At 46.7% G+C, this 27,538-nt stretch overlaps 11 protein-coding genes and 2 non-coding genes; 7 read left to right on the top strand and 6 right to left on the bottom strand.

The window, feature by feature from the left end:
• Positions 1 to 1,653, top strand: part of CNAG_05230 (sentrin/sumo-specific protease) — a 1,886-nt gene extending 233 nt beyond the window's left edge. The window contains exons 2-6 of the mRNA XM_012193158.1: positions 9 to 347; positions 401 to 557; positions 604 to 973; positions 1,034 to 1,270; positions 1,338 to 1,653. Of these exons, the coding sequence (XP_012048548.1) occupies positions 9 to 347; positions 401 to 557; positions 604 to 973; positions 1,034 to 1,270; positions 1,338 to 1,538 (1,304 nt within the window). The 3' untranslated portion in view covers positions 1,539 to 1,653.
• A 2,133-nt stretch (positions 1,654 to 3,786) lies between these two features.
• On the top strand, positions 3,787 to 5,743 carry CNAG_05229 (stomatin family protein). XM_012193157.1 has 11 exons: positions 3,787 to 4,045; positions 4,114 to 4,185; positions 4,234 to 4,380; positions 4,429 to 4,486; positions 4,554 to 4,646; positions 4,713 to 4,778; positions 4,826 to 4,857; positions 4,918 to 4,974; positions 5,026 to 5,211; positions 5,265 to 5,352; positions 5,411 to 5,743. The coding sequence occupies exons 1-11, from the start codon at positions 3,851 to 3,853 to the stop codon at positions 5,554 to 5,556; spliced, it is 1,140 nt and encodes a 379-aa protein (XP_012048547.1). The 5' UTR covers positions 3,787 to 3,850; the 3' UTR covers positions 5,557 to 5,743.
• Positions 5,744 to 5,830: 87 nt separating this feature from the next.
• On the top strand, positions 5,831 to 5,918 carry CNAG_10045. Its single transcript has one exon. It is a non-coding gene; the product is annotated as a tRNA-Phe (tRNA).
• A 72-nt stretch (positions 5,919 to 5,990) lies between these two features.
• Positions 5,991 to 7,761, bottom strand: CNAG_05228 (U3 small nucleolar ribonucleoprotein LCP5). XM_012193400.1 has 4 exons: positions 7,713 to 7,761; positions 7,359 to 7,496; positions 6,926 to 7,302; positions 5,991 to 6,843 (listed from the first exon to the last, which is right to left on the bottom strand). Exons 2-4 carry the CDS (start codon positions 7,469 to 7,471, stop codon positions 6,185 to 6,187), a joined length of 1,149 nt encoding a protein of 382 aa, XP_012048790.1. The 5' UTR covers positions 7,472 to 7,496; positions 7,713 to 7,761; the 3' UTR covers positions 5,991 to 6,184.
• A 147-nt stretch (positions 7,762 to 7,908) lies between these two features.
• CNAG_05227 (hypothetical protein) lies at positions 7,909 to 9,700 on the top strand. XM_012193399.1 has 5 exons: positions 7,909 to 8,134; positions 8,185 to 8,229; positions 8,284 to 8,677; positions 8,726 to 8,926; positions 8,981 to 9,700. Exons 1-5 carry the CDS (start codon positions 7,945 to 7,947, stop codon positions 9,618 to 9,620), a joined length of 1,470 nt encoding a protein of 489 aa, XP_012048789.1. The 5' UTR covers positions 7,909 to 7,944; the 3' UTR covers positions 9,621 to 9,700.
• CNAG_05226 (hypothetical protein) lies at positions 9,659 to 11,258 on the bottom strand. XM_012193156.1 has 6 exons: positions 11,000 to 11,258; positions 10,697 to 10,942; positions 10,636 to 10,644; positions 10,313 to 10,583; positions 10,041 to 10,254; positions 9,659 to 9,993 (listed from the first exon to the last, which is right to left on the bottom strand). The coding sequence occupies exons 1-6, from the start codon at positions 11,219 to 11,221 to the stop codon at positions 9,720 to 9,722; spliced, it is 1,236 nt and encodes a 411-aa protein (XP_012048546.1). The 5' UTR covers positions 11,222 to 11,258; the 3' UTR covers positions 9,659 to 9,719.
• Positions 11,259 to 11,992: 734 nt separating this feature from the next.
• On the bottom strand, positions 11,993 to 12,826 carry CNAG_05225 (bud site selection protein 31). XM_012193398.1 has 4 exons: positions 12,570 to 12,826; positions 12,431 to 12,514; positions 12,103 to 12,377; positions 11,993 to 12,050 (listed from the first exon to the last, which is right to left on the bottom strand). The coding sequence occupies exons 1-4, from the start codon at positions 12,626 to 12,628 to the stop codon at positions 12,022 to 12,024; spliced, it is 447 nt and encodes a 148-aa protein (XP_012048788.1). The 5' UTR covers positions 12,629 to 12,826; the 3' UTR covers positions 11,993 to 12,021.
• CNAG_05224 (hypothetical protein) lies at positions 12,804 to 14,543 on the top strand. XM_012193155.1 has 3 exons: positions 12,804 to 12,916; positions 12,966 to 13,759; positions 13,814 to 14,543. Exons 1-3 carry the CDS (start codon positions 12,855 to 12,857, stop codon positions 14,263 to 14,265), a joined length of 1,308 nt encoding a protein of 435 aa, XP_012048545.1. The 5' UTR covers positions 12,804 to 12,854; the 3' UTR covers positions 14,266 to 14,543.
• On the bottom strand, positions 13,067 to 14,219 carry CNAG_12385. The gene is made up of 2 exons (XR_001045644.1): positions 13,805 to 14,219; positions 13,067 to 13,738 (listed from the first exon to the last, which is right to left on the bottom strand). It is a non-coding gene; the product is annotated as a hypothetical RNA (non-coding RNA).
• Positions 14,544 to 14,732: 189 nt separating the features above from the next.
• CNAG_05223 (hypothetical protein) lies at positions 14,733 to 16,364 on the top strand. XM_012193397.1 has 6 exons: positions 14,733 to 14,888; positions 14,967 to 15,009; positions 15,078 to 15,162; positions 15,222 to 15,349; positions 15,404 to 15,504; positions 15,559 to 16,364. The coding sequence occupies exons 1-6, from the start codon at positions 14,841 to 14,843 to the stop codon at positions 16,309 to 16,311; spliced, it is 1,158 nt and encodes a 385-aa protein (XP_012048787.1). The 5' UTR covers positions 14,733 to 14,840; the 3' UTR covers positions 16,312 to 16,364.
• A 1,192-nt stretch (positions 16,365 to 17,556) lies between these two features.
• On the bottom strand, positions 17,557 to 20,269 carry CNAG_05222 (transcriptional regulator Nrg1). XM_012193396.1 has 4 exons: positions 19,886 to 20,269; positions 18,972 to 19,084; positions 18,445 to 18,883; positions 17,557 to 18,375 (listed from the first exon to the last, which is right to left on the bottom strand). Exons 3-4 carry the CDS (start codon positions 18,870 to 18,872, stop codon positions 17,724 to 17,726), a joined length of 1,080 nt encoding a protein of 359 aa, XP_012048786.1. The 5' UTR covers positions 18,873 to 18,883; positions 18,972 to 19,084; positions 19,886 to 20,269; the 3' UTR covers positions 17,557 to 17,723.
• Positions 20,270 to 20,846: 577 nt separating this feature from the next.
• On the top strand, positions 20,847 to 21,929 carry CNAG_05221 (histone H2A.Z). XM_012193395.1 has 5 exons: positions 20,847 to 21,091; positions 21,157 to 21,179; positions 21,258 to 21,364; positions 21,415 to 21,551; positions 21,603 to 21,929. The coding sequence occupies exons 1-5, from the start codon at positions 20,996 to 20,998 to the stop codon at positions 21,654 to 21,656; spliced, it is 417 nt and encodes a 138-aa protein (XP_012048785.1). The 5' UTR covers positions 20,847 to 20,995; the 3' UTR covers positions 21,657 to 21,929.
• Positions 21,802 to 27,517, bottom strand: CNAG_05220 (phosphatidylinositol 3-kinase). Its single transcript, XM_012193154.1, has 28 exons — positions 27,233 to 27,517; positions 27,096 to 27,179; positions 26,773 to 27,050; positions 26,507 to 26,697; positions 26,331 to 26,449; positions 25,799 to 26,281; positions 25,702 to 25,736; positions 25,397 to 25,646; positions 25,280 to 25,338; positions 25,137 to 25,231; positions 25,067 to 25,075; positions 24,582 to 25,011; positions 24,415 to 24,517; positions 24,227 to 24,364; positions 24,056 to 24,173; positions 23,847 to 23,990; positions 23,628 to 23,799; positions 23,492 to 23,573; positions 23,317 to 23,446; positions 23,174 to 23,266; positions 23,011 to 23,108; positions 22,873 to 22,956; positions 22,670 to 22,819; positions 22,558 to 22,603; positions 22,465 to 22,508; positions 22,223 to 22,414; positions 22,131 to 22,161; positions 21,802 to 22,058 (listed from the first exon to the last, which is right to left on the bottom strand). Exons 1-28 carry the CDS (start codon positions 27,248 to 27,250, stop codon positions 21,931 to 21,933), a joined length of 3,804 nt encoding a protein of 1,267 aa, XP_012048544.1. The 5' UTR covers positions 27,251 to 27,517; the 3' UTR covers positions 21,802 to 21,930.
• Between the last annotated feature and the right edge of the window lie 21 nt (positions 27,518 to 27,538).

Raw genomic sequence — 27,538 nt, 5'->3', positions numbered from 1 at the left:
AATCGCAGCACGAGTTCAAGAATCAAATTCCAGCGATGATGATCAATCCTCTTCTCATTCACGCGCTTCTTCTCCAGACCCGTTAGATTCTATACCAAGAAGCTCCTCCCACGATCCGCCATCACCACCTCCTCCAGCCGAGACCCGTCGTCCCCCTGTACGACCCAATCGGGATGCTTATTCATCCCAATCATCGCCGTTTACTTGGTCAGCAACGATAGATCGTCAGAGACGGCCTTTATGGATGGATAGGGATGATGAGACGGAAGACAGATCGAGTCAGAGGGTGATTTCCATGTTCTCGGGAAACGTAGGTGCTTTAAATCGGAGGAGAACGCTTAGGAAGGGTGGGTATGAAAGGATTTGTCGGTGGATAAAGGTACTGACAATGGATGGAAAGTCGATGATAGGATAACGGGTATACGGACGGTTCTGCGCAATGATCAAGCCACAAAGTCATTTGACGAAGTTGTACAATCAAAACCTCAACAAGAGGTTTACAAACCTAAACAAAAACGAGAAATTGGCGTCAAAGCCCAAGAACAAGCCTCCAAGTCGTGCGTCCAAACTCATCACCAACAGCTAAGCTAACCTACCGTATAGCTCCAGTTTTGAATTCGTCTCGATCCTCAAAAATCTCAAAGCACTCCAGCTCGCCAAAGAGAAGGCTCTCAAACCTTCCGTCCCATCCAAACTCTCTCCTCAGCAAGAATCCAAAGTTGACGCGCATCTCCGAAATCCCAAATTCAAAGTGACTCTCAACGTCTCTGAAGTGGAAGCTGGAAGTCTCAGGAGGCTCAAGCCAAGTACGTGGTTGGATGATGAAGTGATGAACGCGTACTGCGATTTGATGTGTAGCCGGTTCAAGGACGGGAAAGCGGGGAGAAAAGTTCATTTTTTGAATTCCTTCTTCTATGGCAAGCTTGTGGATCAGGGGTACGCCGCTGGACGGTTGAAGCGATGGACTAAAAAAGTGAGCTTGTGCCTTATGCTCGTCCTGTCCATCCCGCTAATGTCGACGCGCCATTTCAAGATCGATATCTTCTCGCTTGATGTCCTCATCTTCCCTATCAACCAAGGTAACATGCACTGGACCGCATGTGCCATTAACTTTGCCAAGAAGCGGATAGAGTATTACGACTCGATGGGAGACTATGGGAATGCGAGGAAACAAGTGTTTAGAAAAGTGAGAGGATATGTGGAGGCTGAACACAAGGAAAAGAAGGGGAGGGCAATGGATTGGGAAGGGTGGCACGATTACTTCAACAAGGTGTGTATCATCAAATCCTACCAGTCTCATGCGCCATCAGACTCATGGTTTTTTTTTTGTCTTTTAGAACACACCACAACAAAACAACGGTTCAGACTGTGGCGTTTTTTCGTGCCAAACATTAGAGATGATCACCCGTGGTCGAGACATTGTCACCCAGGGTTTCGAGTTCACCGCGAAGGACATGCCGTTCATGAGGAGAATGATGATTTATGAGATTGGGGAAGGAAAATTAGAGAAGAGGACATGGGGTTCGCCTGCGTTATAGCTTGAAGACCGTAGTGTTCAGAGGGTGTGAGATTTGACAATTAGGTGTCTCGGAAATGTGTATTATCCCTAGGGGCTTGTATTTGTATGACTTATGGACTTCTTTAATCGCACCACAGTCGCGACTGTGTTGATTATAGAGCCCCTTTTCTTTCTCTTCAAAAGGTCACCTTTAGCCAAACGCTCAAGACGAGACTTACGTGCGACTGATGTTTGCTCTGCTAAGCCCTTTGGTCGCGCATAAACTCCAAGTCTCGTTCCTCTTATCCAATGTGGGATTGATAGTAGGGCATATCAGGTAGGTCATCAGACATGATCATCTTATCTTTTTCCTATACAGTCCCAAGGTCCATCAGCTGTTCATAACAGAAACTACTAGCAAAAAGCTACAACCTTGACTACTGCTTTGTAGCACAGTCATACCGTGAGTTTCATGAGCGCCTAGACGAGAAAAAAATACCGACGTGGAAAGTATGGTCTAGGCAGGATCTTGCTCTGGGATGGCTGTTCATCCGTCCACTATGTTAGGAGGAAGACTGATTCGAGGTGAAAATGGCGCTGTGAATTGACTCAAAGAATAGCCTCTACGGCCCGGCCATCTCCAGTTGCTGAGTTACTGACCCCTTCACCGCTGCCTCTTATCCGGGGCCCTCAACAACAACACAAGAACATTCCATTCGTAAGTTTCCCACCACTATAAGCGAACGTGGAGGCTTATTGGGCGACCCGTAGTAGGATCGTCACCAAATCTTCCTTCGTTTGTCTGTGGGTTACCTGTTCTACTGCCATGTTGCCCTGGCGCTAGAGCAAGGAGTTGGAAGTAGTAGGTTTGAGGAGAATAGTAGTCTTGGTTCAAGAAGATTGGGAGTTAGGAGAGAATAGATGGCAGGTTGGTACGTAACAAAGTCTATCTACTCGATCTATATACCTTTTCCCCTCCCCATCCGTCCAGAGAACTCGTACTACAAACAAGACGAATCTGCGCACATGTCTACGTACAACGGACTTGTCTCATCAGCGGAATTTGTGTAACGTGCTGCGCCTTCCTCCTTCCTCGCCTCCTGACTCATCCTCCATCTATCATCCGTCCATCCCGTATCTCTACAGAGAGGTCAGTCGGGAAAAGTGAACTCTTGTGAAGAACAACATCCTGACATCAGTCATTGCGACCACAGCAACTTCCAACAATTCATTTCACACACGTAGTTTCAGTAATAATTCTCTATCGCCAGAAGAGGTAGCCTGGTGACACGTTGTAAGGTGGTCAGGAGGAGGTAGTAGGTAGGGTGGCTGGATACGAGGGTCATACAAGAATTCATCTTCACGAAATTCACCACTATGCATCATTTGATATTGATAGCAAAGCCTCGTCCCACCTTTTAATTTCAAGGCAAGTTGGCTCAACCTTCAAGCGTAACATGCGCCTGATGACCTTGCGTTCCGCGAAGTGTCACCGAGATCTCATCCACCGTCGCAGATCTCCGAATGGCCGATCTGTGAGGATTGTGACGCCCACCGATCAATCTTCATCCATCCTAACCTGTCACTTCAAAGAACCACTTGCTATATCCATCCATGCTTACCTTACGGCCGTGAAAAGACCGTCTCTCGTCGCTTTTCCCCGTTGCTTTCGGCGACACGGCGATCAGCCGTCAGCAACATGGTAAAGACGTCATAAGATGATGGTAACATGCGCGGTGCTGATAGTATGATGGGATAAGGTTCAGTGTTGCCCACCGCTTTCCCAGTTTAATAATTATTATCGTTCTTCTTGATCGTCATTAACCTCGGAGATCCTCATGTCAACATGTATTGACCGAGGTGTGAAATGCGTTATCAAAGAAGACGAGATGGAGACTTCCACCATACGCCGGAGAATAGAACAAAGGAAGAAGACGGAAGCCCGCTGAGGCCCCTGTGGGCCCCAGACTAAGAGCAGTCACCCACTTGTTGGTCCTTGGCATTCTGTCTTCGGCACGATCGGCAACGGGTCATTAATGGGCGTGCTTAGGCCCTGTTCCTGCGATCATTCCGTGCGCATATGATGCTAATATCGATGCGCCCTCCCTGGTCATTACGTATCAGCCGCGTGCAAGGCAGAAGCGCGGAGGGCGAGGAACGGCGAAGCGGCGAACGGGTGCCAAGAATAAGCTCAGGGCTGATGCCTTCCCAAACCGACACTGCGGATATGTCCGATTCCAGATGTTGTTGTGGTCGGCGGGAGATGGTTATAAAAAGCCGCCAGAGGCGCCAGATCTCCGTCCCGACCTCCATTACTGTTGCCACTTTGCTACTTATATCACCGCTCGAACAATGTCTGCCCCAGCTCCCGACCACAACAAGCCATCCATGGACGGCACAACGATCAACTTCAACAACAGCGCCAAGGGCCACAACGAACCGCTTCCCATGGCCGAGGAGACCAACGAGCTCGACCGCTATGTCACAGACGACTTGCCCAGGCAGCCGAGGATGGCTGCCAAGCCCCAGGTGCCCGACGCTATCATGGTAAATATAGCTTATGCTCTGTCGGTCGCTCGAACGGAAGAATGCTAATCACAGCGGATTTGGTTTAGGCCGTTCAGCCCTTGAGGAAGAACGAGATGCAACCCTCTTATGCGCAAGATCTGGGTACCGGCGCCATTGATGTAAGCTTTTTGACATCTCATTCTACATCGTGCTCACGACGGTCACAGCACGGATGCTATGGCTCCATGATGAACGTGCTTGGTGAATGCATCGGTGCTCTGGGTATGATCCCCTGCTGCCCTTGCCCCAACCCTTTCAACAATGTCTCTCAGGGTTCCGTTGGTTTAGTTTCCCGCTTTGGTCAGTTCTACAAGGTGAGTTAGGTCTCATTGAAGCCTGTCCAATACTTACTTCGGCCGCAGTCTGTCGACCCGGGTTTGGTCAAGGTCAATGTCTGCACTGAGAATGTCAGAGTTGTTGGTGAGTAAACCAATCAAGAGCTAGTTTGCTCGAGATAGAAATGATGGCAAGCTGACGACTCTTTCAGATGTTAAGATCCAACTCACTTCCGTTCCCCGTCAGACCGTCCAAACTAAAGACAATGTTTCTGTTGAGGTTGACAGTGTAATCTGCTGGCATGGTAAGTCGGGTCTCGATCGCCCAGTATCATCGTTGCTCGACCTGTAAACTGACCTGGTTCCTGCAGTCATCTCTCCTTACCGAGCGGCATTTGGAATCAATGACGTGAGGTCTGCTTTGGTGGAGCGTGCCCGTAAGTGAAGTGCAAGGAAATTGAATTGTATCTGATTTTCCATATAGAAACTACCCTTCGTCAGGTAGTCGGTGGAAGAGTAAGTTTTATATATTCTATTATTTTTTACCAGCCAACCCTCACTGACATCTTGCTTCAGGTCCTCCAAAGCGTAATCTCCGACCGCGAAGGCCTTGCTCATGAAGTTGCCGAGATCGTAGGTAATTCTCCTCTCGTAGCCTCGTTCAGATGCTCATTTCTTGCTAAGATTGAAGCTACCGCCGAGAAGTGGGGTGTTGCCATCGAATCAATCCTTCTCAAGGACATTAATTTCTCTGTCGAATTGCAGCAATCTCTTTCTAGTGCTGCCACTCAGAAGAGGATTGGTGAATCCAAGGTTATCGCTGCTAGGGCCGAGGTTGATGCCGCCAAGTTGATGAGGCAAGCTGCCGACGTGAGTACTCAAAAGCTGTGAGAAGTAAACATCGCTGACTTGTGATTCAATAGATTCTTGCATCACCAGCTGCTATGCAGATCCGTCAACTCGAAGCTCTCCAGAACATGGCTCGATCATCTGGCAGCAAGGTTGTCTTTGGTATGTTATTCTGATCTCGTCTCACGATATTTGCAGCTACTGATGTGTTTTTTGGCAGTCCCTATGAACCTCGGAACAATGGGTGCAGCTGGTATGCAAGACGTAGCGCACCAAATCGCCGCCTCTGGTCACGACGAGCGTGCAGATGCTGGGCCAAGTACTGCAACCAACGCTGGCCTTATCAGCTCTATGGCCAACGTCTAACCCATGGGGACGGGGAGGTGGAAGAGAATCTGATTAATATTGGGTCAACTGTGATATAATTCGAGCTTTGCCGTTTTGACAAGCTCAAAATGTATTATATGCGTACGTAAGAGTAAAGTAGTCATGAATGTATTAATGCAGAGTATGCGCATTTTCTGCTATGCTCTTGGCAATTATTAGGGAATAAACCGTTCAAACGTTCGAACGTGGGTGCGTTTGAGTAGCAGAAGAAGGGAAATGAGAGAAGGAGTGCGAAATCGTCGTTTACGTAAATGGCGACATAGCTCAGTTGGGAGAGCGCACGACTGAAGTTCATCAAGAATCACATCGTGCGGTCCCTGGTTCAATCCCGGGTGGCGCCAGCCTTTTTGATTTTTTGATTCCCTTTCATACTTTGGAAAGACAAGCATCGCAAACGAGAAGGGGTATAAGACGCAAGAAGAACCAGACTGCCTGGGCAGCTCAGGGTCCTGCCCTACTTATTGCTCGGAAAATGAGCTGGCATCCAGTTAACTAAAAACGATTTTCACTTCCCATGTGTAATGACCACAGGTATACAGAAGAAACTTGTCAGGTACAAATGTAATATGCGGATACATTGCCCAAAAATGCTAAAGACGTCGTACAATTACTTTCGTCTCCTAGCAAGCTCCTTCTCAAACCTAGCCTTCTTGGCCTTGCCGCTCGTAGAGCCAGTGCCGCTGACCCTCTTCTTTCCACGCTCCAAAGCATCCCCCCTCTGACCAAACTTGCCTGAAACACCATCCCAGACTCCCTTGTCTCTTCTGTCTCCAAGCACACCTTCCAATTCTGCCTCCAGACCATTTCTTCCTCTTCTACCTCTGCTCGGCCCAACACCGAAGCCCATCGCCAAAGCGGCCTCGTCGTCTCTTCTTCTCTTGGCTTCTCTCTTGCTGGTTACCAATCGAGTCATGTTCTCTTCTTCGAATTCTTCGATCCTCTTCAACTCTGCGGCACGCTTAGCGCTGACAGAGTTGGAATATTTGGCAGCAGCAGAAGTGACCGGACGAACGGAGAGACCAGAAGTAGATTCAAGTAAGGGCGCAGAGTCCATGGTGGCGGCAAACTCGGACAGGAGCGCGGGAGCGCGACGCTCTCTCTCGCGGCCCTGGGGAGCAGCTTCGGAATAGGGGACAGCAGCGACACGCGGGGGACGGTAGACGCCGGATTTCTCGTCGTCTGAACCAGTTGGGGAACCGCCACGGGTGGGCTTAGGAGATGTTCGGGAGGTAATAGCAGATGGGTTGGGTCGGAATGATAATGGGTCTGTAGATGCGCAAGTTAATTTTTTGTTTTGTTTTTTGGGGCTCTTGCGCAGGCTCTTGCGCAGACTATTCGATAAACTCACCTTCTTCGACGTCTTCGACAACATCCTTGCCTCTCTTCTCTTCAGCCTCGGCAAGGCCGACCAGCTTCTTAATCTGGTACTCCAACTTGTTCTCCAACCCTCTCACTTTGTCCATGACTTCTTGGTTCATTACCAACTCCCCCGCGATCTCATTTAACACATTATCGTCTGTAAGTTCCGGTCGAGAACGGGGGTTTGGAAAAGGGATAGAAAGGGCTGTGGAAGTGGACGGATCGGGAGTAGCCTCGGTTGAGGATGCTAACCGTAAAGCAAGCAGGATGACGAGTTGGTGAAGGGATGACAAGAGGAGGTGAGGGCGGAGATTGAGAAGGGAAAGACCATTGGCAAAGTCAAGATCCTCGTCTTTGTTTTGGACTCTAAAGATGCTTATCAGCTGTCTTGCAGCATAGACTTAAGAGCGAGACAAGCTCACTTGTTTAATAATGGAGTAGAAGAAGAAGTAGTTGCATCAACAGCTGTCTGAATAGTCCCAAATAATTTCAGAACCTCATCCGTAGAAAGAATAACCTCAGCGTCGCTTTCCATCGTGCTATATATTTCCTCTGACAACCTATTGAAAACATGTCAGCGTTTGTCCCAAGTTGATCACTGTGATAAAGTGAATGGGAATGGAGAATCCTCAGTCGCGAGTTTTCTAGGCTCGCTCCACCCTCCTAAGGTGGAATAGGCGTGTAATCTGTACACCCTTTTTTGAGGTGCTCAGTGCCCAGTGCGGTAGCATCATAGGATTCTCCATATGCTTGTACAGGCGGAAAGAAAGACTTACGTGGCTGATGCTGTTTTCACGGTTTGTGGATGTGAAGAAGAGAAAAGAGAAGAAAGAAAAAGGAGATGGTTGAAAAATTGCTGCAGGGAATTTTGATGTGAAAATGTGGTGACATCAGCATATGTTCCTGCTGGCTGCCGAAGAGCCGCGCATATAACAGCGACACAACATAATTTATTTATTTCCATTTAGCATCTATACATCTACATATTCAAGCGAATATGTCGCCATAATGTCTGTTGCCCATATAGCAGACATCAAAGATGCCAAGGGACGCTTAGAATGGTCGACTCTCAAGGACGCAGTCCAGTTTTCTGCTGCTGCCAAGGAGAAGAACAGAAACCCGGCAGACACCTTGCCAGTGTCGACCACTTCTACCTCGGTTTCTGCGGCCTTTGCTAGGTCTTTGGTCCTTTTCACCGGTAAAGTAATAGGTGAAGCATGATGAGAGTCTTCTGATCCGGAGATATAGGTTTTCTATTTAGAAGGCCGTCAAAACTGTTCAGACCAAACAGAGGTACTGCCGTTGCACTGACATACTAATTGGCTTTGCTGACTCAAGAAATTATAGTGGATACTTGGTTGGGTCTAAGGCAATTGGCGCTGTCAACTGAGCAAACTATATCTCCAGCTTTCATTAGATCACTTCTTAGACAGAAAGCTGGTATAATTGCGGTGACCCTGACGATCCTTCCTCCCATGCTGGTTAACGCAACACTAGGTTTTCTGCTATTCACATCCCATTCCCTCCTCACTCTGGGGCTCTCTCGGTTATCATTCTTCCAGAAAAAGGTCGAAATGGAGGATGGGACAGAAATCGACGAGGAAGAAGATATCAATCTGGAAACATTGATCAGGGGTCCTTCAATCATTCCAAGTCATCCGACCATTTTGTCTGCGATTGCTGGGGCAGGCGCAGGTCTCGTGCAGGGTTTTGCCTTTACACCAGTGGAGAATGTTGTACGGTAAGCAATCCATGATCATTCCGTGTCTGCCATGCTCATTCATTGCAGTTTTCTTCACCAATCTGCCACATCTTGGACAACGCTTCTCGCCCGTCTTGTCCATCTGCCCGTACCTGAAGTACCCAACGCATTCGAAGGGAAACAACCGACAACGCCCATGCAAGCCATCAAAAACTTGTTTGCAAGTGAAACTTGGAGGAAGAATAGGAATTGGTGGATTGGATGGCGATGGGTGGTGGCTCGTGATGCGTGAGTGGGCCTTTCAACTCGATTTATAAATGAAGCTGATAGCTTTGTGGGTAGACTGAGCTATAGCTGTTTCTTTGCTGCTTTTGATGTTACGCGCCGCGCGGCTCTACGAGTAAAAGCCCTGTTTGGGGGTAATATTGAGCATGATTGGGAAAATATATTTATTATCGAATTCCCAGACGATCATCCGCAAAACGCATCCCCATCAATCTCCAACTCTCCTGCCAAATACCGCCCGGATTCCGACCAGCCCCAAGCGCCCACTATCGCCCGTGTCGCCCAAGCGACAACCATCGTCACTGGGGGTATTATTGCGAGCTACCTCGCACAGATGGCTGGGAGGCCGTTTAGGGCTTGCCAAAGGATCATGATGCTTGACGAAAGGGAAAGGATGCGCGCCGAAACAGCACAAGGGCGAGCTCGAGCTGGGGGTGCAGGAGGCGTCCCGAGCTCAAATATCATCAGTAATTTGAGAAAGGGCAAAGCTCATCCAATACTTGAAGTTCTACGAACCAAGGGCATCCGCCCTTTCATTCATCCAGAAGGACAGTTACAGTCCGCACCGATGAAGGAGGCTTTTCAGAAAGAGGGTAGGCTGGTGAGGACGATGAAGAGTTTCGGATGGAAGATAGCCGCCATGGGTCCGTGGGGTTTTGGATTCCTAGTGTGGGCTTGGGTTGGTGGAGAAGTATAAGATCATCAAACGCTACAAATCAACATCGCAAAACGATACCCTGCAGAATTATACCATGCATTGTATGCCCACATTTACGATTCTACTACTTATTTATTTCTATTGACCGCTTAACATCTCTTGTTCTATCTGACCGTGGAAGGCAGCCTCCGCTTCCAATACTTGCTCTCCAAATTCTCTAGGAACACCGCATTTAGCCAAAACGCTCATAAGACCGCCTTGGGACTCAGTAGCTTGCATAAGCGCTGCCTCCTGTTCGGAAGAGCGAACAAGCAACATACCGGCGTAACCGAGGGAGTTAAGCTCAAGAGGGGGGTGAGGTGAAGGAAGAGGATAGGAAGGGAGGGTACGGGGGATAAGATGGAGGTGTTCACTGTGCAATGTCAGTATACAATTTTAATAAAGAGTAAACTAACTCACAGGGTCATCAAGATGTTCCATCCACCGTTCTTGTCTCCACCACCTCGGCGAGCAGCATCGAATGCCATATCCAAAAGTCTCATCAACGCAGGTGCAAGGAAATCAATAAGTTGTTCTATCGATTCGGAAGTGGGAGGTACCGGCATTTGCGCAGACGGAGGCAAGGGGTGGACGATGTGAAGGTAGGGCATGTTTGGCAGGATTACAGGTTTGTCTGCGAACAAAACAATCAGTATTGCACACGTACACAAAGATTATTGAGTAGATCGCACCAAGTCTGTCAAATTGCATTCCCTGTATCCATTCTTCCACAGGCGCTCTTCCTCCTGGAACTTCGACAAACTGCAAATGCCTCCATTTCTGGCTCGCTCCAGCACCTTCGCCGCCATTGTAGAATGCAAGCATTTTGCTAGGACGAGTGGGATGACGGGAAGCAGCTAGCAGGATGTTATACGCAAGAGCGAGTTGGGGAGGGGTAGGAGGAAGGTCTTGAGGTTGGTAAGAGAAGGGGCAAAGAAGGATGTGTCCGGGGAGAAGAGAGTACTATGTCAAGTTAGTCTGGCTGTAGATGAATAATGGGATAGTAGATGCTAACCTTATTAAGCTAGAGAATTGTTAGTATGTAGTTACGGAAGTGGTTACAGAAACTTGCTTACCAAAATGGACATGCCTTCCTCGCCCTCGAATCCCTCTAAAGATCCCACAAACAATTCGGGAACGTAAGGTGGCTTGAAAGGTTCCTGCTCATTTTGCTTGTTCAAAAGCCCGTCCTTATTGCCCTCATTAGCTACGCGAGGTCTTTTTTCGTCTGGAGATCCATCATTTTCGGCGCGAATAGCAGCGAGAGCATCTGCCTTGGCCTTGGCCTTGTCTTGGAGGGCAGGGCAGATACGGACATTGAACTGCCAAATGTTAGAGTGTAACTTGTACATAGTATACGAGATCCAGAAGCTACGCACCCTTCGCCCTTGAGAGATGACGTCCTTTGCTTCGCTAGGAAAGTAAAAGAGCTGTCCGGATGATCGAGCCTCGTCGAACTTTTCCGGAAGCTTGGATAAGAGGTCTGTGGGATTTGAGTGGTTTGTGGGGTAGGACATTGCGTGCTGTTTTCTAAGCTGCTGGGTTGGGAGGTGCTTTGCTGTCCTTGTGGCTTTGATGAAGAAGCTGCGAGTTGTACTCATAGATATACACCAAGGCAAGAAAAGAAAAAGGGAAAGGGAAAGAGATGACATGGAAAGAACGAGCAGCCGCATCTTTCGTCTCTATTTCAGGCACCACTTCCATAGCCGACAACGACTCCTCTTTATCATTATACAGCAGAAGCCATTCTTTGCACAGGAAAACAATACATTACATTAGATATAATAATAACTGGAAGAATGTATCCTTGATACATGAAATCCGACACTGCGGATTGAGTCTTTCAACAGGCACGAGTTGTCTAGCCACTCGTAAATAACGATCATCTTTTTCTCTACCCAACGTACCAGTAGTACAATGGCCCCCCCTGGGAAATTGATGATAATCAAGCAGCATATAGAGTCAACTAAATCTTAGATAACAAAGTATATGAAGAGGCGTTGGATGTACGATTAAACAACATATCTTACACATTGACAGCTTCATCGTGTACAGCTGCCGTATTGTCAGCCGTATTCTCAAAGAAGAGCGAAATCGATCGAACATCGCCTTGATCAAGGCAAGGTAATACTCTCCAAAGTGGATAAAAACTGCTGAATAACTGGTAGATAACTGGTAGAAATCCTGAGGCTTGAATGTAGATAACAAATGAACATCGAAAACTTCCCATATGAATAAGCCCATCCTTGAGGAAAACGCAAATAGTAGCAGAAAGGCTAAAGAATAGTCAATAAAATGGCAATTGTTGTCAATTGTCCGAATCTCAAGTTCAGCAGCATATTTCAGTTGATTTGACAGTCCGCCGGCCAATAGTAATACTTATTATACAAATGCATGCTTTCTAATCTGATGAAGCACAACCTCGACAACCTATGTCACCAGTCAGCCTTGTCGACAGAGGTCACCGAAAAACAAAACTCACCACAATGAGGACATTCGACAACTGTGCCCTTTTTCAACTGCGCCTTGGGTACTCTACAGATGCAGGTTGATCCTTGAAAGTTCATATCGCGAGTTTGAATACATCGTACACAGCACAGCTTCTCGTAGCCATTCTTCTTCCACTTTGCTATGAGGTTGGCGTCGGCATATCCCTGTTTTAAAAGCCAGTCGTAGAGTTCTCGTGAAATAAGCTCGCGCTTGTAGTAAAGATCGTAGATGTATCGGGAACGAGCGTGTGATAGTCGCATAATCGGCCTTAGAACTGCATTAACTGATGTTTTCCTTCATAATGCAGGAATCTAACCCACCACACAGCCTCAACCTTTCGCTTTCCTTCGTGAGATTCACTCTCAGCATCTCGCATCTTCTTCTCGTAGTCTTCGAGGACATCCCTAGGCAGGGAAGGAGTCGTTAGTGTCGGGCTTGAGATATGGAGTAATGGCTTACTGGATATCGTCGAACCCCTCAGGAGGAGGCTTTGTACGTTGTGTTCTTATCTTGGGCATGTTTTTAGGTGTACAAATACTGATGTCAATGTTCTATGACACAGTCTATTGTAGAATAGAGCATGGAGGATGGGTGGCGGGAACAGATTTATATGGGGGATAACATAAGTGGAGGTTGTTTTTGTTTCTTTCCGTTGCCGTCGGTGTGTTTTTGTCCGTCACGAGCGACAAGCCTTTCTCTTACGAGTTCCTCCTTTTACCATCCGCTCTATACAAAACAGCCATAATGGGCAAATGGCAACAATCAAAATATGATACTGAACTTGTATCAAAAATACTCAGGCTATTGTGCGTGCTACCAGATTCTCAGTAGGCCCCAACTCACGCATCTTTACAGCGAGGCATCAGAGACAAATCAGCAGGGTCCAACGGCTCAAAGAAATCAAAGTAGAGAACCGCTTTCGGACAAGAAATTTTTGTCATTCATAAAAAACCTCAATCCGGATAGCGTAGTTGTCCAACAGTGCTTCAGTCAACTACTTCGGGCTGTACACTCCGACGTCAAAGGCATGCGTCCTTCCGGTAGTGTTTCACCACACAGTAATCCGTTTTCAGTGCCCAGTATTGGCCAACAGCTTTTTTCAGTACAGCCACAACCATTCGCACTCGAATTGACCGATGTCGAAGTACCTTCTGCCAGCAGATTTCCTTCGCCAGAGCGGAGGCATCGCATGGCCGTCAATCTGCCTCCACCTGTCTTTGATCCTTCGCGTCCTTGGCAATTCCAGTCCTTTAGCTCGGAAGACCGTCCGGAATACTCGAGAAATCATTCACGCGGTTCCGACTCTGCTAATCTGGCAGCACAACCCCAGCCGGCTAGTCCGCAGCAAGAGCTTGTAGCCCCTCCGGGTTTGCGACAAAGTCCGCTTTCCAGTGCTAGCCGTTCGTGGCTGTCGCAGTACACACACTCTGCCCCTGCGTCTGAACCTCGGCCTGTGCGGCCGCTTCCTCTTAGATCAGTCGGGAGCCGGCGACCATTGTCGTTTTCGCGGACCACTCGTGATATCCTCAACAGCGCCCCCCCTAGTACCTCGCCGCTCGTTGCGCTGGGAGATCGTTCGTCGAGTCTTTATCCGCGAGCGCAATCGTTGGTGGATGGTCCACGAAGTACTTTGACACCAAGTTCTAGCAGTCAGTCTTTTTCCGAGATTCGTCTACAGACTTTGTCTGATTCACTTGCTGCAGCTTTGCGACGACGCCGAACTCGTGATGAGCTTGGTAGCGACAGTGTTGAAGAGCGTTCTGCAAACCGCCAGAGAAGATTCGACCCTTCAAGCGAGATTCAACGTGTCTGGCAGGAGGAGAACAATCCGTGGGATCAAGCGGAGTCTTCAGGAAGAGATACAAGGAGGGACGGTATCATCTTTGACGCAGACGTGTATCTGACCCAGGGCGCTGATTTTTTGGAATCAAGTCCTGAAGGCGCTTTTGGGGCTAGGGATGATGATGATTGGGTGACCGTTGTCCCCTCGGTGGCTGTGCCCGACGAAATTCCGGGAGACGATGCGTGGTTTCTTCCCCCAGCAGGTTTTCCAGGGAATGGGGTTCCCGGAGTCCAAGAAAGAAATCATGATTCGCAAGAAACAACGCCAGTCGTCTACTCATCTTCCCAACTGCAACTGAACGAAGGTGAATGATAATTCCCGCAGTCTTATATACATTGCAAAGTCCTACAGCCCTTCCCTTCTTGATTGTATGCTCGTTAATATGGACAGGCAGCATTCTCTCATTTGTATTGTTCTCGTGCATTATATCACGTTGTAATTATCTGCCTATATTACGCAGTTACACGCATTATTGTATACATATAGTCATTAACATTGTATTTTACACCTACGTACTACCTTCTCAGTAGATCCTCGAGATGGATGTACTTCAAAAATGCCATTTACATGCATACAAAGTTTGACGCTGATAAATATTTGGGTCGATAATCGATGGGCAATGGGGAATATCGTACCCTGGATCCTTCTAATCAGTCAAGGTCGGTAAGGTACAAGAAGAAACAATACGATAAAGGAGAGAGATGGCCTCCACTCTGTAAAAACGCGTCAACAAATAATTCGCTTCTGCCTCCTCCACTTTTGCAGTTTCGAAGGCGGACAGAAACTAAAAGAACACCAGTCATCCGACGGTTCTTCTTTCGTCTTTTGTGCAAACCTTTCAAACCCATACCATACCAGGATCATTAATTCTGAGCTATTCGGTCACCATGGCAGTCCCAGTCGACATACCCAAATCAGAGGCATCTCGCGCTGAGGTGTGTTCGAAGCCAATTTCCGGCTCGTTCCTACTAGTGACTTGCTTTGTATGTTCAACTGATAGACTTGGTTCATAGGGTAATACGGCTTTCAAAAAAGGCAAATGGGTTGAGGCTATTGGTACGATCTGTTTCAGTGCCCATGTCCAATCCATGAGGTATACAGTTACTTACCATGAAATATAACAGGGCACTACACCAACGCTGTCATCTACAATCCGGAAGATCCCGTGGCATACTGCAACAGAGCTCAAGCATTTCTCAAGTTAGACAAGTGAGCCTAACTGTTACTCATTTGGTTATTAAACAATTGTTGACTAGAATTGTCAAAAGGTATCATGATGCTGAACGGGATTGTACATCTGCTCTCGCTTTACCTAAGGGTAAGAACAATATCAAGGCGTTGTATAGAAGAGGACTTGCTAGGAAGGGCATGGAAAAGGTTGAAGGGGCTCTCAGCGGTTCGTACTATCAGTTAACAAATGAGCGGCGCTGACATAAGACACCGGAAACAGATATGGAGGAAGTGCTGCGGTTAGATAAGAGTAATTCGGCCGTCAAGCCAGAGTTGGAGGAGCTCCAGGAGATGAAGACTAAAATGGACCAAGAGAAAAAGGTAGCGTCCTCTTTCCATTATGTGGGGCTCTGGATATGGCTGATTGCCCTACAGAAGCCGTCTCGAAGACCCTTCACCCCTCCAACTTTGCCAAAACCCCTACCTAAAGAGTCCAGCAACCCCCCAAAGTCGAAAGACGTCTCAGATCTGACGAATCTTACTCAAGACCTTGGACTAAAGTCTACATATTCTCAACTTCCGGAGGAAAAGAAAGAGAGTTCGTTCGCGGCTATGCGTAAATCTCGCGATGGGAAGAAAATGTCTTTTGCAGGCGAAAGTACTCCTCAACAGTCAGCACGACTCCAAGATAAAGAAACTGCTGCCGACGCTGCTCTTTCCGCCATCTTTCCGCCATCAAAACCTCGTGTCACGCCCATCTCCGAATCCAAAAAGCCGGCAGCCTCAACAATCAACGCTAACTCTGCACCAAGCACCTCAGTTTTACCCCCATTGCCTACTTCTTTGGATACCACTTCAACGTCTCCTGGTGCCGGTCTGAGCTTACTCCGTTACTTTACATCTTCGCCCACCTACAACTTTTCCCTCTTATCACTCTATCCAGCAGAAAATATACCGAAAATCCTTGGTACATTATTAGAACCTGATACCCTAGGTTTTCTGTTGCTTGCTTTGGATGAGGGTGCAAATAAAGGGACCGAAAAGGAGAAAGAAAATGTTAAGAAGATTCTAGAAGGTCTGAGACAAACGAAGAGATGGAAGATGAACGTCGGCATGCTTAGCGCGCATGAGAAAAAGGCAGGGGAGAGTGCTTGGAAATCATGCGGAGGGACAGGTAGCTGGATATAATGACCATTTTGTTCATCAGCATGGTATGCAATATGTCGGTAGTGGGCTCGAACACAGATGTTATACTTCCAAGGAAAGTTGTGTGCTGCCACCCGGACTGTATTGATAGTGCAGCTCTGAGGATCTGCTAGCTACCTGGTTACCATTAGAATGTGAGCATTACATATGCGCAGGTTCAACACTTTTTACGCCCGTACTCATTGAGAAGACAACACGCCCCGGAAGAATAAAGGAGCTAAAGGCTATTACATTTATATATTGCCAGTCAATAAAATTGGATATAGAGATCCGGTACAAGCAGGACTTCGCAATTATTCCCATGATTCTTAGGGGTGGCTGCTTGTGATTTTCAGTCGTCATGGATCGCCTCTTTTGCATGTCACCGACCGGCACGCACGACCAGCTGGCAGTGACTCGAATTGCCCCATATTACAACTTACGGCGACAACAACCCTCAGATCTCAAGCAGTAGTTTTCGGATGCCATGGTATGCATTAGTAGGTTGATATATACTTTCTGCAGATAAAAGCCCGAGATCAGGAACTGGATGCTTGTAGCTATTTGTTATCATGTCTGACATCTGTCACCTGAGCATTGATGCACTATTTATATAGTTACCTGAGTTAGCTTGTTCCACCTGCGACCTGAGACCTGAGACCTGAACGTCGCCTGAAGGGACGAGATGGGATGGGAAGATCAGATACTGGACCCTGAAACCCAAGATAAGACGATAAGACAACTTGAAAGAAGGAACGGCCCTGTGGTTGTGCATGATGCATCTGTCTGCGGTGACAGCTCGCCGACCATAACAATCTTTTTAAATGCATGGACTGTCGTTCCTATACCCCTTGATGGTTTGTGACGACGTGTGGGTCAGTCCAATCATGATGGTTATTTATTTCCCCGGCGAATATGCGGGTTTTAAGTAATTAACCACCCTACTACTTTTTATAGACTGTTTTGTTACGGCTTTAAAGTTATAAGACTGCTTCCCATTGTACCCCCGCAGATAGAGAAATGGCCGGCATGCATCCGATATACGGTCTTTACGCATCATGAAAAGCTTCGTGTGATACAAGTGATGCTTAGCCCAAAAAATCAGTCAAAGACTCCTTGATTTCCTCTCTATCTAATTCTTCTTCGGTTCGCCATTCATAATAACACTTGCCCGATTCTAGCAACAAACAGTACTTGATCGACACAGTCATGAGAAGACGTTTTGTAGTTCAACAGTAGATTTCTTGTCAAAAGGGGCAACCACAGGTGGCTCTCATCATTGCATGATATCGTATCGTCAGGAAATTGTCTAATAAATCTGATTTCAATGTGGGAAATGAGCTTTGACAATATGTGGAAAGTTAACTAGTACTGAGACAAGATTGGCCTAATGATATGGGTAAAGACACATATAACTATCTACGAGGGTGCCCATAAGCACCCGAGGCTGGGCTCCGCCCACCATAGGCGGAAGCCGAAAGTCCGTAAGACCCTTCCCTCGAGTGTGCAGCAAAGCTGCTTTGCATGGGGCTGTACATGTGTTGGCTATGTTCAGGAGCGATACTAGAAGAATACAGGCTGTGGTGCGAGTATGGCCCAGCAGGATAGGGTATGCCACCTGTGGGATACCTGTACGGGGGTTGCTGATGGACGCTGGGATAAGAGGCGTAAGTGGGTGTGTAAGGCTGAGAAAAGAAGGATTGCTGGTGTGCAGGAGGTAAAGAGCCGGCAGCAGAATGCCCATTGACAGGAGATGGTACGCGGCTGGAAGCGGCAGATTGAGGCTGAGTCATAGTTACCCCTGGTGGAAGAGGGTATGGAGGAGGATAGCCATGCTGCTGGTCATACATGTAGGCAGCGTAGGGGTTAGGACCTGGATTGGTGGCATATGGTGAAGGGAAATGGCTAGCAGTCGCTGAAGTGGGCGTGCCGGTTGCGCTTTTTGACTTCCGTGGCTGTCGAGAAGAAGAGGACTTCAACCCCGCTGCCTCCATCGCAGCGTTCACCGCCGCCCGAGCCGCTGAGCCCGAACCTCGACGGAGCGTAGGAGACAGATGAGTTCGATAGCTAAGAGTTATTAATGGTCAGCGACGATAAGATAGACGGGAGCTGGTCTATGTGGCAATTTCAACATACTGTTGTTGCAAATTATCTTGCCGACTGGTTCTTGTCTCGCATCCAGGAAATGGACACTTGAACGCTTTCACGCCAGTGTGAATCCTATGATGTCTCTGTAGGTGTCCTCCAGTAGTAAACCCTCTCTGGCAAATAGGGCATACGTGCGGTTTCGCCTTTCCCTCCGCTGGTCCTGTGGCGCCATTTTTCCCCTTTGATGGTTGAGATGGTTGACCTGCCACGGCAGAATGATCACTCATTGAGTCCTCCGTCTTAATCGAGTTGATTGATAGATCTGCGGTAAACGAGTGGGAACCATTTGCGGCGTCAGGAAGAGAAGAGGCAGGATTGGGCATGCGAGGAGGCTCGTTGGAGGGAAGACACGCGGGGTGATGGGGGTACGACGAAGGTAGATGTTGGGTTTGGTGAGGTGATGCTTCTGTAGACATTTCGAAAAAATCTGACAATAAAACACAATAGAAAAAGCAAAATATACAGTGTAAGCAACTGTGGCTCAGCAAGAGAAGAAATTGATTTTTCACACTCACGGTTGGACTTGATAATAGAACGAAGACCTGTAGTGGTGCCTGTTACTCCATAAAAAAGTTGTATGAGATGCGACACGGATGATTCGGTTTATGCACACGTCACACGTCCTCACCTGCAGAATGGACATGCAATATGGTCGGTGATGAGTGGCGGCGCATGGGGCGATAGTGAAAAAACGATTAATGACATTGGGTAATAACCAGTACGATGAGCGCATCAATTGAAGACGGGAGAACCACATGTTCGTTTGAAACATGAATGATTCAAACGATAGTTGATGGGGTGTTGTTGGACGAGGGCGATGGCGAAACAGGGCATGGCAAGGAGCAAAAAGACGGATGATGAGGGAAAGTGATGCGTGGAAGCAATGACGGTGAAAGCATTCAGTCAGCTTCGGCCCTTGGGACAATGGAACGACAGAGACACAGCGAAACGACTGATGAGAATAATGGGCAAGGACAGACCTCGAACTGGGCGTTACCTAGTGTTTGACAACAGCCTCGCCGCGTGCGGCGCATCGTAGGGCAGCAGCTTTGCCCTCACCAGCATGCAGTGGATCACGCACAAATATACGCGGTGAGACAGGGCCCTAGGGCGGCATGGAAGCAAAGGACAGGGGTGTGTGAAGTTGCTGTCTGTGCGGCGGATCAGGGGAGACAGGGCAGAGTATGACGGATCGGTAAAGGAAGATATAGATAACCCTTTCCAACATATTCCAAGCCATCCATATCTTATCTTCCCTTGGCAACACACACATACATCATCCAGGCCACTTGGATGCTCCATGGCACCAGAACGGCAGTTTGCACTGCAGCCACCACACCCCAATCCTATCGGCCGGCCCATCACATCATCAAGACGTGGCTTGTTTTCTGCGCTCCACGACTTCAAAACCAAAGGACCCTCGACTTACAGTAATCCTAGAATTTTTTTTGATCAGAGATCAAAATACTCCTGTAACCTCAGCGATGATATTGGGGTATAATTGTCGAAAGTTAAGAACGATGAACAGAGTTACGTGTGTCTGTTAACCTCTGGTTTTTTTTCGCCCCTCTAAACCCAGCACACGCGTCTCCTATTGGTTGACGTTCTGATGTCAATTTTGAAGATCTATATAATGCCCTTATGCTTGACAATAGCACCTTGAGTGTCGACCGGTGGCTATTATGTGGAGTAATGTATGTACAAGTAACCAGCAACAATTGTATGTAGATGTGTCAAAAGACGTAAAAGGGTCAAAAAGATATCAATCAAGGGCCCAGCGAAAGGGTGCGATCAGGCCAGTCAAGGGGATTTGCTTAGGGAATTAAGGAAGAAAATAGGGCCTTATTAGGGATTGGTGCTTCGGTGGTGCCGTGCGGTGCCGTGGTCGGCGAATAAATTTGTGGGGAGCATAATTTACAGATTTCATCTACTTCGGGCGGGTCGATATTCGGTATTCGGTGCGTGCGGTCGGCTCCACCACACTGTTTGTCCTTATGAAATTTGACTTAATCACATATAGCTGTCATGCTGGGCAGAACCCAGCAACCAATACGCACCATGTACTGAAAGTCAGCCATATGTGCAGCAAAGATGCAGCCCGTAACATCGAGTCAACAGGTAGGCTTTAAGCAAGACATTTAAAAGGTGAGATGGTTTCATGTCCCGTTCCATATGGCAAAAGTGTCCGGACATCAATCCTTTCCAATTTTTTGTTCAGCAGCATGTCCCAATGTGATTGCGTAAGCAAACCTCAAAAAGGGGGAAATGATGACGTCCCCAAATTCATTTTATTATCAAGTCACGTGATTCAAGCTAGATTGGCTGGGAAGGAAAGAAAAATTAAGAATAAAATTAATTATTTTTACTTTTGATCCATTTTAAAGCGATAAACAAAACACAGACGCAACAAGCAACGGTCAGCCGCGCCCACATCCGAGATCTTCTAATCTGCGCTCTACGTATTCGTTCGTCTATTACTCATTGTCATCATTGCCGTTTCCCTTATACCATCACATTTGTGTATCGAAACAATATAATTATGTCCTCTAAAGTTGGTGGCGGTAAAGGTGGAAAGTCTAAGACTTCCTCAGAAGCCAAGGTTTTGACCACTAGGTCATCCAAAGCTGGGCTTCAGGTGAGTTATTTCATCAAGTTGGTGTCCATTACGCACATATGCTAATGCTATACCTCTTTGGATAGTTTCCTGTGGGCCGTATTCACCGGTAAGCCGTTTATGACGCCTACTTGATGTTTCCCATCATACCAGTCGCGTCAATGGTACTGACAGCAACCTGTCATAGATTTTTGAGAAACAAGAACGCCAATAACGTTCGTATTGGCGCGAAGGCAGCTGTTTATGTGGCATCCATCATGGAGTATCTGACTGCCGAGGTCCTTGAGCTCGCTGGTAAGATTTCGTTTGGCCATATGCTCGCTAGAGCTAATTGACTTCGTCAGGTAACGCTGCCAAAGACCTCCGCGTGAAACGTATCACTCCTCGACACCTGCAACTTGCTATTCGTGGAGACGAAGAGCTTGATCTACTTATCCGAGCTACCATTGCAGGTGGTGGTGTTCTGCCTCATATTCATAAGGCAAGCAACCACACTCACCTTGGAATCTCCGTGATACTAACCATTTCACAGTCTCTTGTCGCCAAGAATGCCCCCCTCAAGAAGCCAAAGGCCCTCAATGCTTAGTATTTGCACTGTCTCGTATTTTTATATCTTCGATTTGGTGTTCGCTAGCCAGCCATCTGATATCTTTTTCGAACAGAGATGTGCTGAGGTTTTTTAACTAGTTTTGGAGAATGTATTAATAATGATATCAGGATTTGTTAGCGCTGTAAGAAGGTTATTCATGCGATCATCCTTTTACTACAGTGGTATCCAATTCATGGTTGAGATTGCAAAATAGACAAGATGTTTAAAACAAGTTTCCCGTAAAACTGATGCAATACACAGCAGTAGCCAACTACCAATGTGGGATCCATCCAAGCACATAGCCTTGTGACAGATTCTGAAGATTGGTAGCTTCTTTGATCAGCTCCTGTACCTGCTTGCTGACACTGAGTGGTTCTTCAGAGTTAGTGTTGTGAAGACCTGTTTATGAAGGCAAATGTCATATGTTTTCAGCTTAGATTATATATATGCTTAAAACCAATCTCCACTAACCAACTAGTTTTCTTTCTATCTGAGTAAGTACCTAAACCGATTCACCAATTCATTAGCACAAGATGTCATTGAAGTCTAGGGAAATGACTTACTTGCAGCGCCTTACTGTTTGTCATTTCAGTACTGGGAACTCTCGCCATATACGAGTCAGTGCGAAGGCAAGTGGATGTCAAGGAGTTATCCAGTTGCCCATAGTGGAGTGAATCTTCTGGTATTGACAAATCTTTGACCTTGCTCTGTTGTGATTGAGTGCTCTCGGAAGAATCCTTCAGTCCAATTTTAGACTATGTAAATCTTTGTTAACTTCTGCTGGCCATTGAATGGACTGATTTACCTTTAATTCTTCCAAAGAGGCTCCAGCTTTGGGAGCTTTACGAACTACATCACGCATCAACTTTGTCTACTTCTCAAAAAAGGTTTTGTTTACCCGCTTCTTCCAATTTGGTTGCACCTGACGGGTTGTTCTGACTCGACTATTGCAAGTCAGTCCTTGGGCTTAATCATATGGAGCAGGGATGGTATTAACATGCTGTACTTACTGTCCACGAGAGTAAAGGGTCATACAGGAAAGCTTCCAACATTGCAAGTAATGTACTCCTACTGTCGCGCAAAACATCCATCGTTATGAGAGAGGCTTGTTTGAACGTTCCTGTTGACCCAGGAGTTTCCAAATCTCCTTGCGATGCAAGCTAAGGTCAAGGAAAGCAGTTAGTCTTGTTTGATTTCATGCAGAAAACCTTACTTCAAATGCATTGGTCATCATTCGGGTGAGACGGAATGGTACTTTTTCAGGTAAGAAGGATCTCTCTTGAGCAACATTGAATAGCTGCGATAACTGTTAACCATCGTCTGAGCTGTACGCTGCCGGAATGCTACCTACATCACCAAAATCGATATGAAGTGCGCCCCATGTTAGCTGGTCGACCAAAATATTGCTCCCATGCCTATCGCCCAATCCAAGGATATATCCAACAAAATCTAATTGAGTGGCAAGTGAGTAAAAGTCTTGTTATTGTTGCTGGAAAAGGGCAGGAAAGGCTCACTTGCAACTCCGACTGTTCTAGCAAAGTTGGTCCTCCTTCTGATCCAGATATCAGCACTTGGGCTTCTCTGCCACAAGACATCTTTGATATCACCTTGTATTGAAGATTAGTCACAACGAAAAAAGGACTATATGATTTCTCACTTTGATTCGAATGAGAAAGAGCTGCTTTCAGCCGCTGGACTTTTATAGGTAAAGGCAGTTTGTCATATTTGTCCATCTCAGCTGGTGCATCCAGTTTTGGATTATTAGGATTAAACGCATCTGGATCATACTATTGGTCATGAGTCTTTGCTGCACACCATCAGACTCCACTCACTCCTAATAACGAGCCTAGTTCCTGGTTAGTAAGTGCATTTCGTTTGTGCTTGTCTCGATTTGCTTGAATCATCGACTGCAGCCTGTGATTGACCTTGGTCACTTAGGTCTATTAGTATATCAAACCAAAGACTCACTGTTGAGTGTTAGATACCCAGCTGACAAGGCCTGCTGACGGCGAAAGAGGTACCACTTCGTAAGGCAAAAGATGCAAATTTCGGCCAAAGGCATCTGAATGATGATTTAGAAGAGTGTTGATGAGATTGAATAATTGCATAATACGTTCGTCCCCTCGAAGATCTTCATTACCTTTTGAAAGATTAGCTGAATGTATCCGACGTAACGGACACACATACCCTTCAACAGGAACGTGTGGTCAGAGAGATATGACTGAATGACAAGTTTTCGAGGAAGCTGCTTTGAGGAAAGAATGTGGACTGCTGGCTGAAAGCCGTCGATGAACGCTTGGTCGTCAAGCTTGATATGTGGGTCATAGAGCCCTAATATAGCACGTTTTAGAGTAGGTTAAACAATTAAGAGGAATGGAGAATTGCACGGGACCTACCAGGCACTGTTAAAATGCAGTCTCGCAAACTGAGAAGCCGAGGAGCAGTGCTTGCTAAGTGGAGTTTCATGCCTGGTAACCTCCATTGATTCAGCTGTGCTTCAATCTCTCCATACAGCTTCATCCCCGTATATTAGCTTTTCATGGCTCCTGCTTGAATGAAATCCTTACTCGATATAACGCGCTGTATGCGTTGTTAACAAGATTGAGCTGTCTGCTGGAATTGTAGCGAATCAGGGTCTTATCGACCAGGTGTAATTGATCGCCATATTGCAAGACAAACTGATGCTCATCTGGAGTCTCCGGGTTCTGATTCGAGGATCAGAAAGGCATCACATTCTTGGGTTGCATAGACTTACTTTTAACATTTTGAGATCTTCTTCCCAAATATCTGGGATATCTTGCCACTTTATCTCCATGAGGTCCTGCCTAGGAAGGAAGCGATCAATGATACCCTTCCATCTGATCAGCCAATCATCATCGTTAGTTCTTTCAATCAACGATTTGGGCAGATTAAGAAACTTGCTTTTCCAACCACGATATAGAAGTGCGGATCAACTCTCTTCCAACTAGTTCGGCCTGATCAACCAAGCGGGCGCCATCGGCCATGGTGCAAATATAATCCATGATTACCCTCGCTGCTTCTTGATGCTCCACCTTGCGCGTTTGAGTAGCAGTCAAAAGAGGCCAAATAACAGCATGCGGGTAATGAGAGGATATAGTTTTTAGTAGCTTAATCAACGTGCACTGAAGATCTTTTTGAGGGGTACCTAAGCGAGCAATAAGCTGGGGGATAGCGGATAACCAGGGCTCAACATCGGTTATGTGGAGTTGATTCTCAACTTCCACAAGCACGGCTTGATTCTCCCCAAATCTGAACCAAAGCGTGACTAATCGCAAAAGTGCTTTGATAACGAACTCTGGGCTTTCCTTGGTACGTGCGGCTTGGAACAATCCTATACAGGATGATATCAGAGCTTGAGATATACTGCCTACCATGTGCAGACTTACCTCTCAGGGCTGGGACGACTGAGTTACTGGATGTAAGTTTGGGAGTTTCTGAAGATATGAATGTACTTACTATAGCTACCTACTGCCGCCCCATCAGACGTTGAAAATCCGTTGCTCTCAAACAATGTAACTGAGCGTTCAGCGAGAGAAAATGCCGCCCCATACCTACATAATTCGGCTTAGTCCCCAAGATGTGCAATGATCAAAGCTTACCAACAAACATCTAGCTTTGCCGCTAAAGACGTATACGTGAGGACTGTGGAGTCTCGATCCTTCGTTTGCGTCAGTCACATGAGAGGAATAGATGATGGACCAGAGAGCTATATATACCTGTAGCCATTCAGACCCTTGTACGACAGAAGTCCATTCTCCTAGACGGTAGTAGCGTCTGGCAATTATCTTCCGTTCAAGGGTGCTGAGATCCTCAGTTTTGGAGAGAGGTTGCAAACCCAGGGCAGATGCTTCAAGCTCATCTTTGTTGACATTAATATACTCAAGATATCGACGCGTATGAATGTAAAGGCATTCCAAAACATCTTCCATCCCGTTCTGGTCATGTTTTTGAAATACATCTTTCCACCTTGACGCAGCAAATATTAATAAAGCTTTTATGGTCTCTGGTGAGAGCCACTTACTGAAATCTCAACTTTGTATATTCCACTTTGCAACCCTAGATGAACGTATTGACCAATTGAGCGTAAAGCTTGGTTAATCAGCCATCTTTTTACTTACCGGAGGGGTTACATCTGGAGTTATACGCTTAATTATAGATCGAGCAGCTTCATGCATCCCCGCACTTTCGCATAATTTTGCAGTATTGAGAAAGCAATTCTGCAGCTCAAAGGTTTTTGGCGAGCATGCAAGTGTCCATATTTCAAGACGCTTCAACCACGAATTAGCGTCGGCATGACTTCGCTTGAAACGTGTTTTCCAGGTGGCAAGAATGTTTGCGCGCAGCTCCGGTTGAGATTTATATTTGATGGCCTCTTGTAACTCAACCAAGAACTCTGTTTTGGCTAAACTTTTCTGCGCGACTTGGAGCCCAGCTTCCAATTGCATCTGTAGCTCATCGTAAGAGAGGCTGTGAGCTTTGTTGATGTGGTGGAAGGCCGACGCATACTGTTCATTGTGTATATCAATGATGGCTTTGTACAAAGATTTACTTGCGCCTCTGGGATGAAATGCAAGGTGGTCTGCCATTGTATCAAAATCTCCCTAAGAAATCGTCAGAGATGCTTCTGACAGCTAATGTAGGGAATTTTACCATATGCCATGCTGCTGCGGTTGCCCAATGCGCCGTGTTTCGTCGCTCATTGTCATCAAGACCTTCAAAAAAGTTCTGCGCCAAGTCATAGCCTTTTTGGTAATCCCCAAGGGCATGGTCTAAAAAACGATACATGTTGTCAATATAAATCAGTGCAGGACCGAGACACTACTCACAACAGATCATCCGGAGGTTGAATGAGGAATACATAGTTGCTTGTTGATTTTTGTCGATTTTGTCTTGAGCGCTGAGAGCCTGCTGCCAGTGACTGAGTGAGGTGATCCACATCGGTTGAGGTTCAATACTCCAATCATTCTCCAACCATAACAAGGTACTCCATGCGGCATCATAGCCCCCAGATCCAACTCTATGTTCCATATAGTCAGTGCATGCAATTAAGCAGTTTTTCAATGGCTGCCTTGTAAGATTGGACTATGCTTACCTGATATTAGCTTCTACAAGGTTCGATATGCTTTCCGCAGTAGGAAGTGCTTCTGCTTGCTGCTCAATGTACCACAAGACCACCCCAGGCAGTTTCTGATTCAAACCACCGTGGAAGCATTGTAAGGCACACATTTTTGCAACCTCAAAGACTTTGGGACTAAAATAAGGCGTTGTATCTTTCGTGCAAAAGGCCAGGAGATCCAAGAATGTGATCAAAATCTCTTTGCTCACAGCCTTATCTGATAACAGAGAGATTATCGTTTCATCAACGACCATCTGGGACATATCATGAGTTGTGATCTTTTAATAGGGGAAGCCTACCTTGAACGCAGCATCATCCTGTAGCTGCATATAACAGTTGACAAAGGCCATCTGGAAAAGATCCATGTGGATAAGCGGCCCCAGCTACAATAGATCCGTCAGAAGAGGAATTGCGAGAAAAATGATAATACACTTACTCTAGAAGTGACAGTCATTTCGGGGATATTGCTGGCCTCTAGGGTTGCTTGACACAGATTGTGAAGCCAAAGCGAAGGGCTATCATGGGGAGAAGTAAGAAGCGTATTTGTCCATGTGTGCTGAACACTTCGTGGCTTTGGTGGTAAATTGTGAGCAAGAATCTCAGACAATAAGGGGTGCTGTGGTGGCTCATGAGTAGATAAATTTCGGGCCAGTTCAATTCGATTGTCATGCTGAAAACATGTTACTCATGTGTTATTCTGGAGGCGAATGCCTTAATAGTATTACAGACACACCTGGTTAGG

This window comes from Cryptococcus neoformans, chromosome 4 (assembly GCF_000149245.1).
Source record: "Cryptococcus neoformans var. grubii H99 chromosome 4, complete sequence".
Lineage (NCBI taxonomy): Eukaryota > Fungi > Basidiomycota > Tremellomycetes > Tremellales > Cryptococcaceae > Cryptococcus > Cryptococcus neoformans.
The sequence above is the reverse complement of the archived record's forward strand: the minus strand, read 5'-3'. Positions and strand labels throughout refer to the sequence as shown.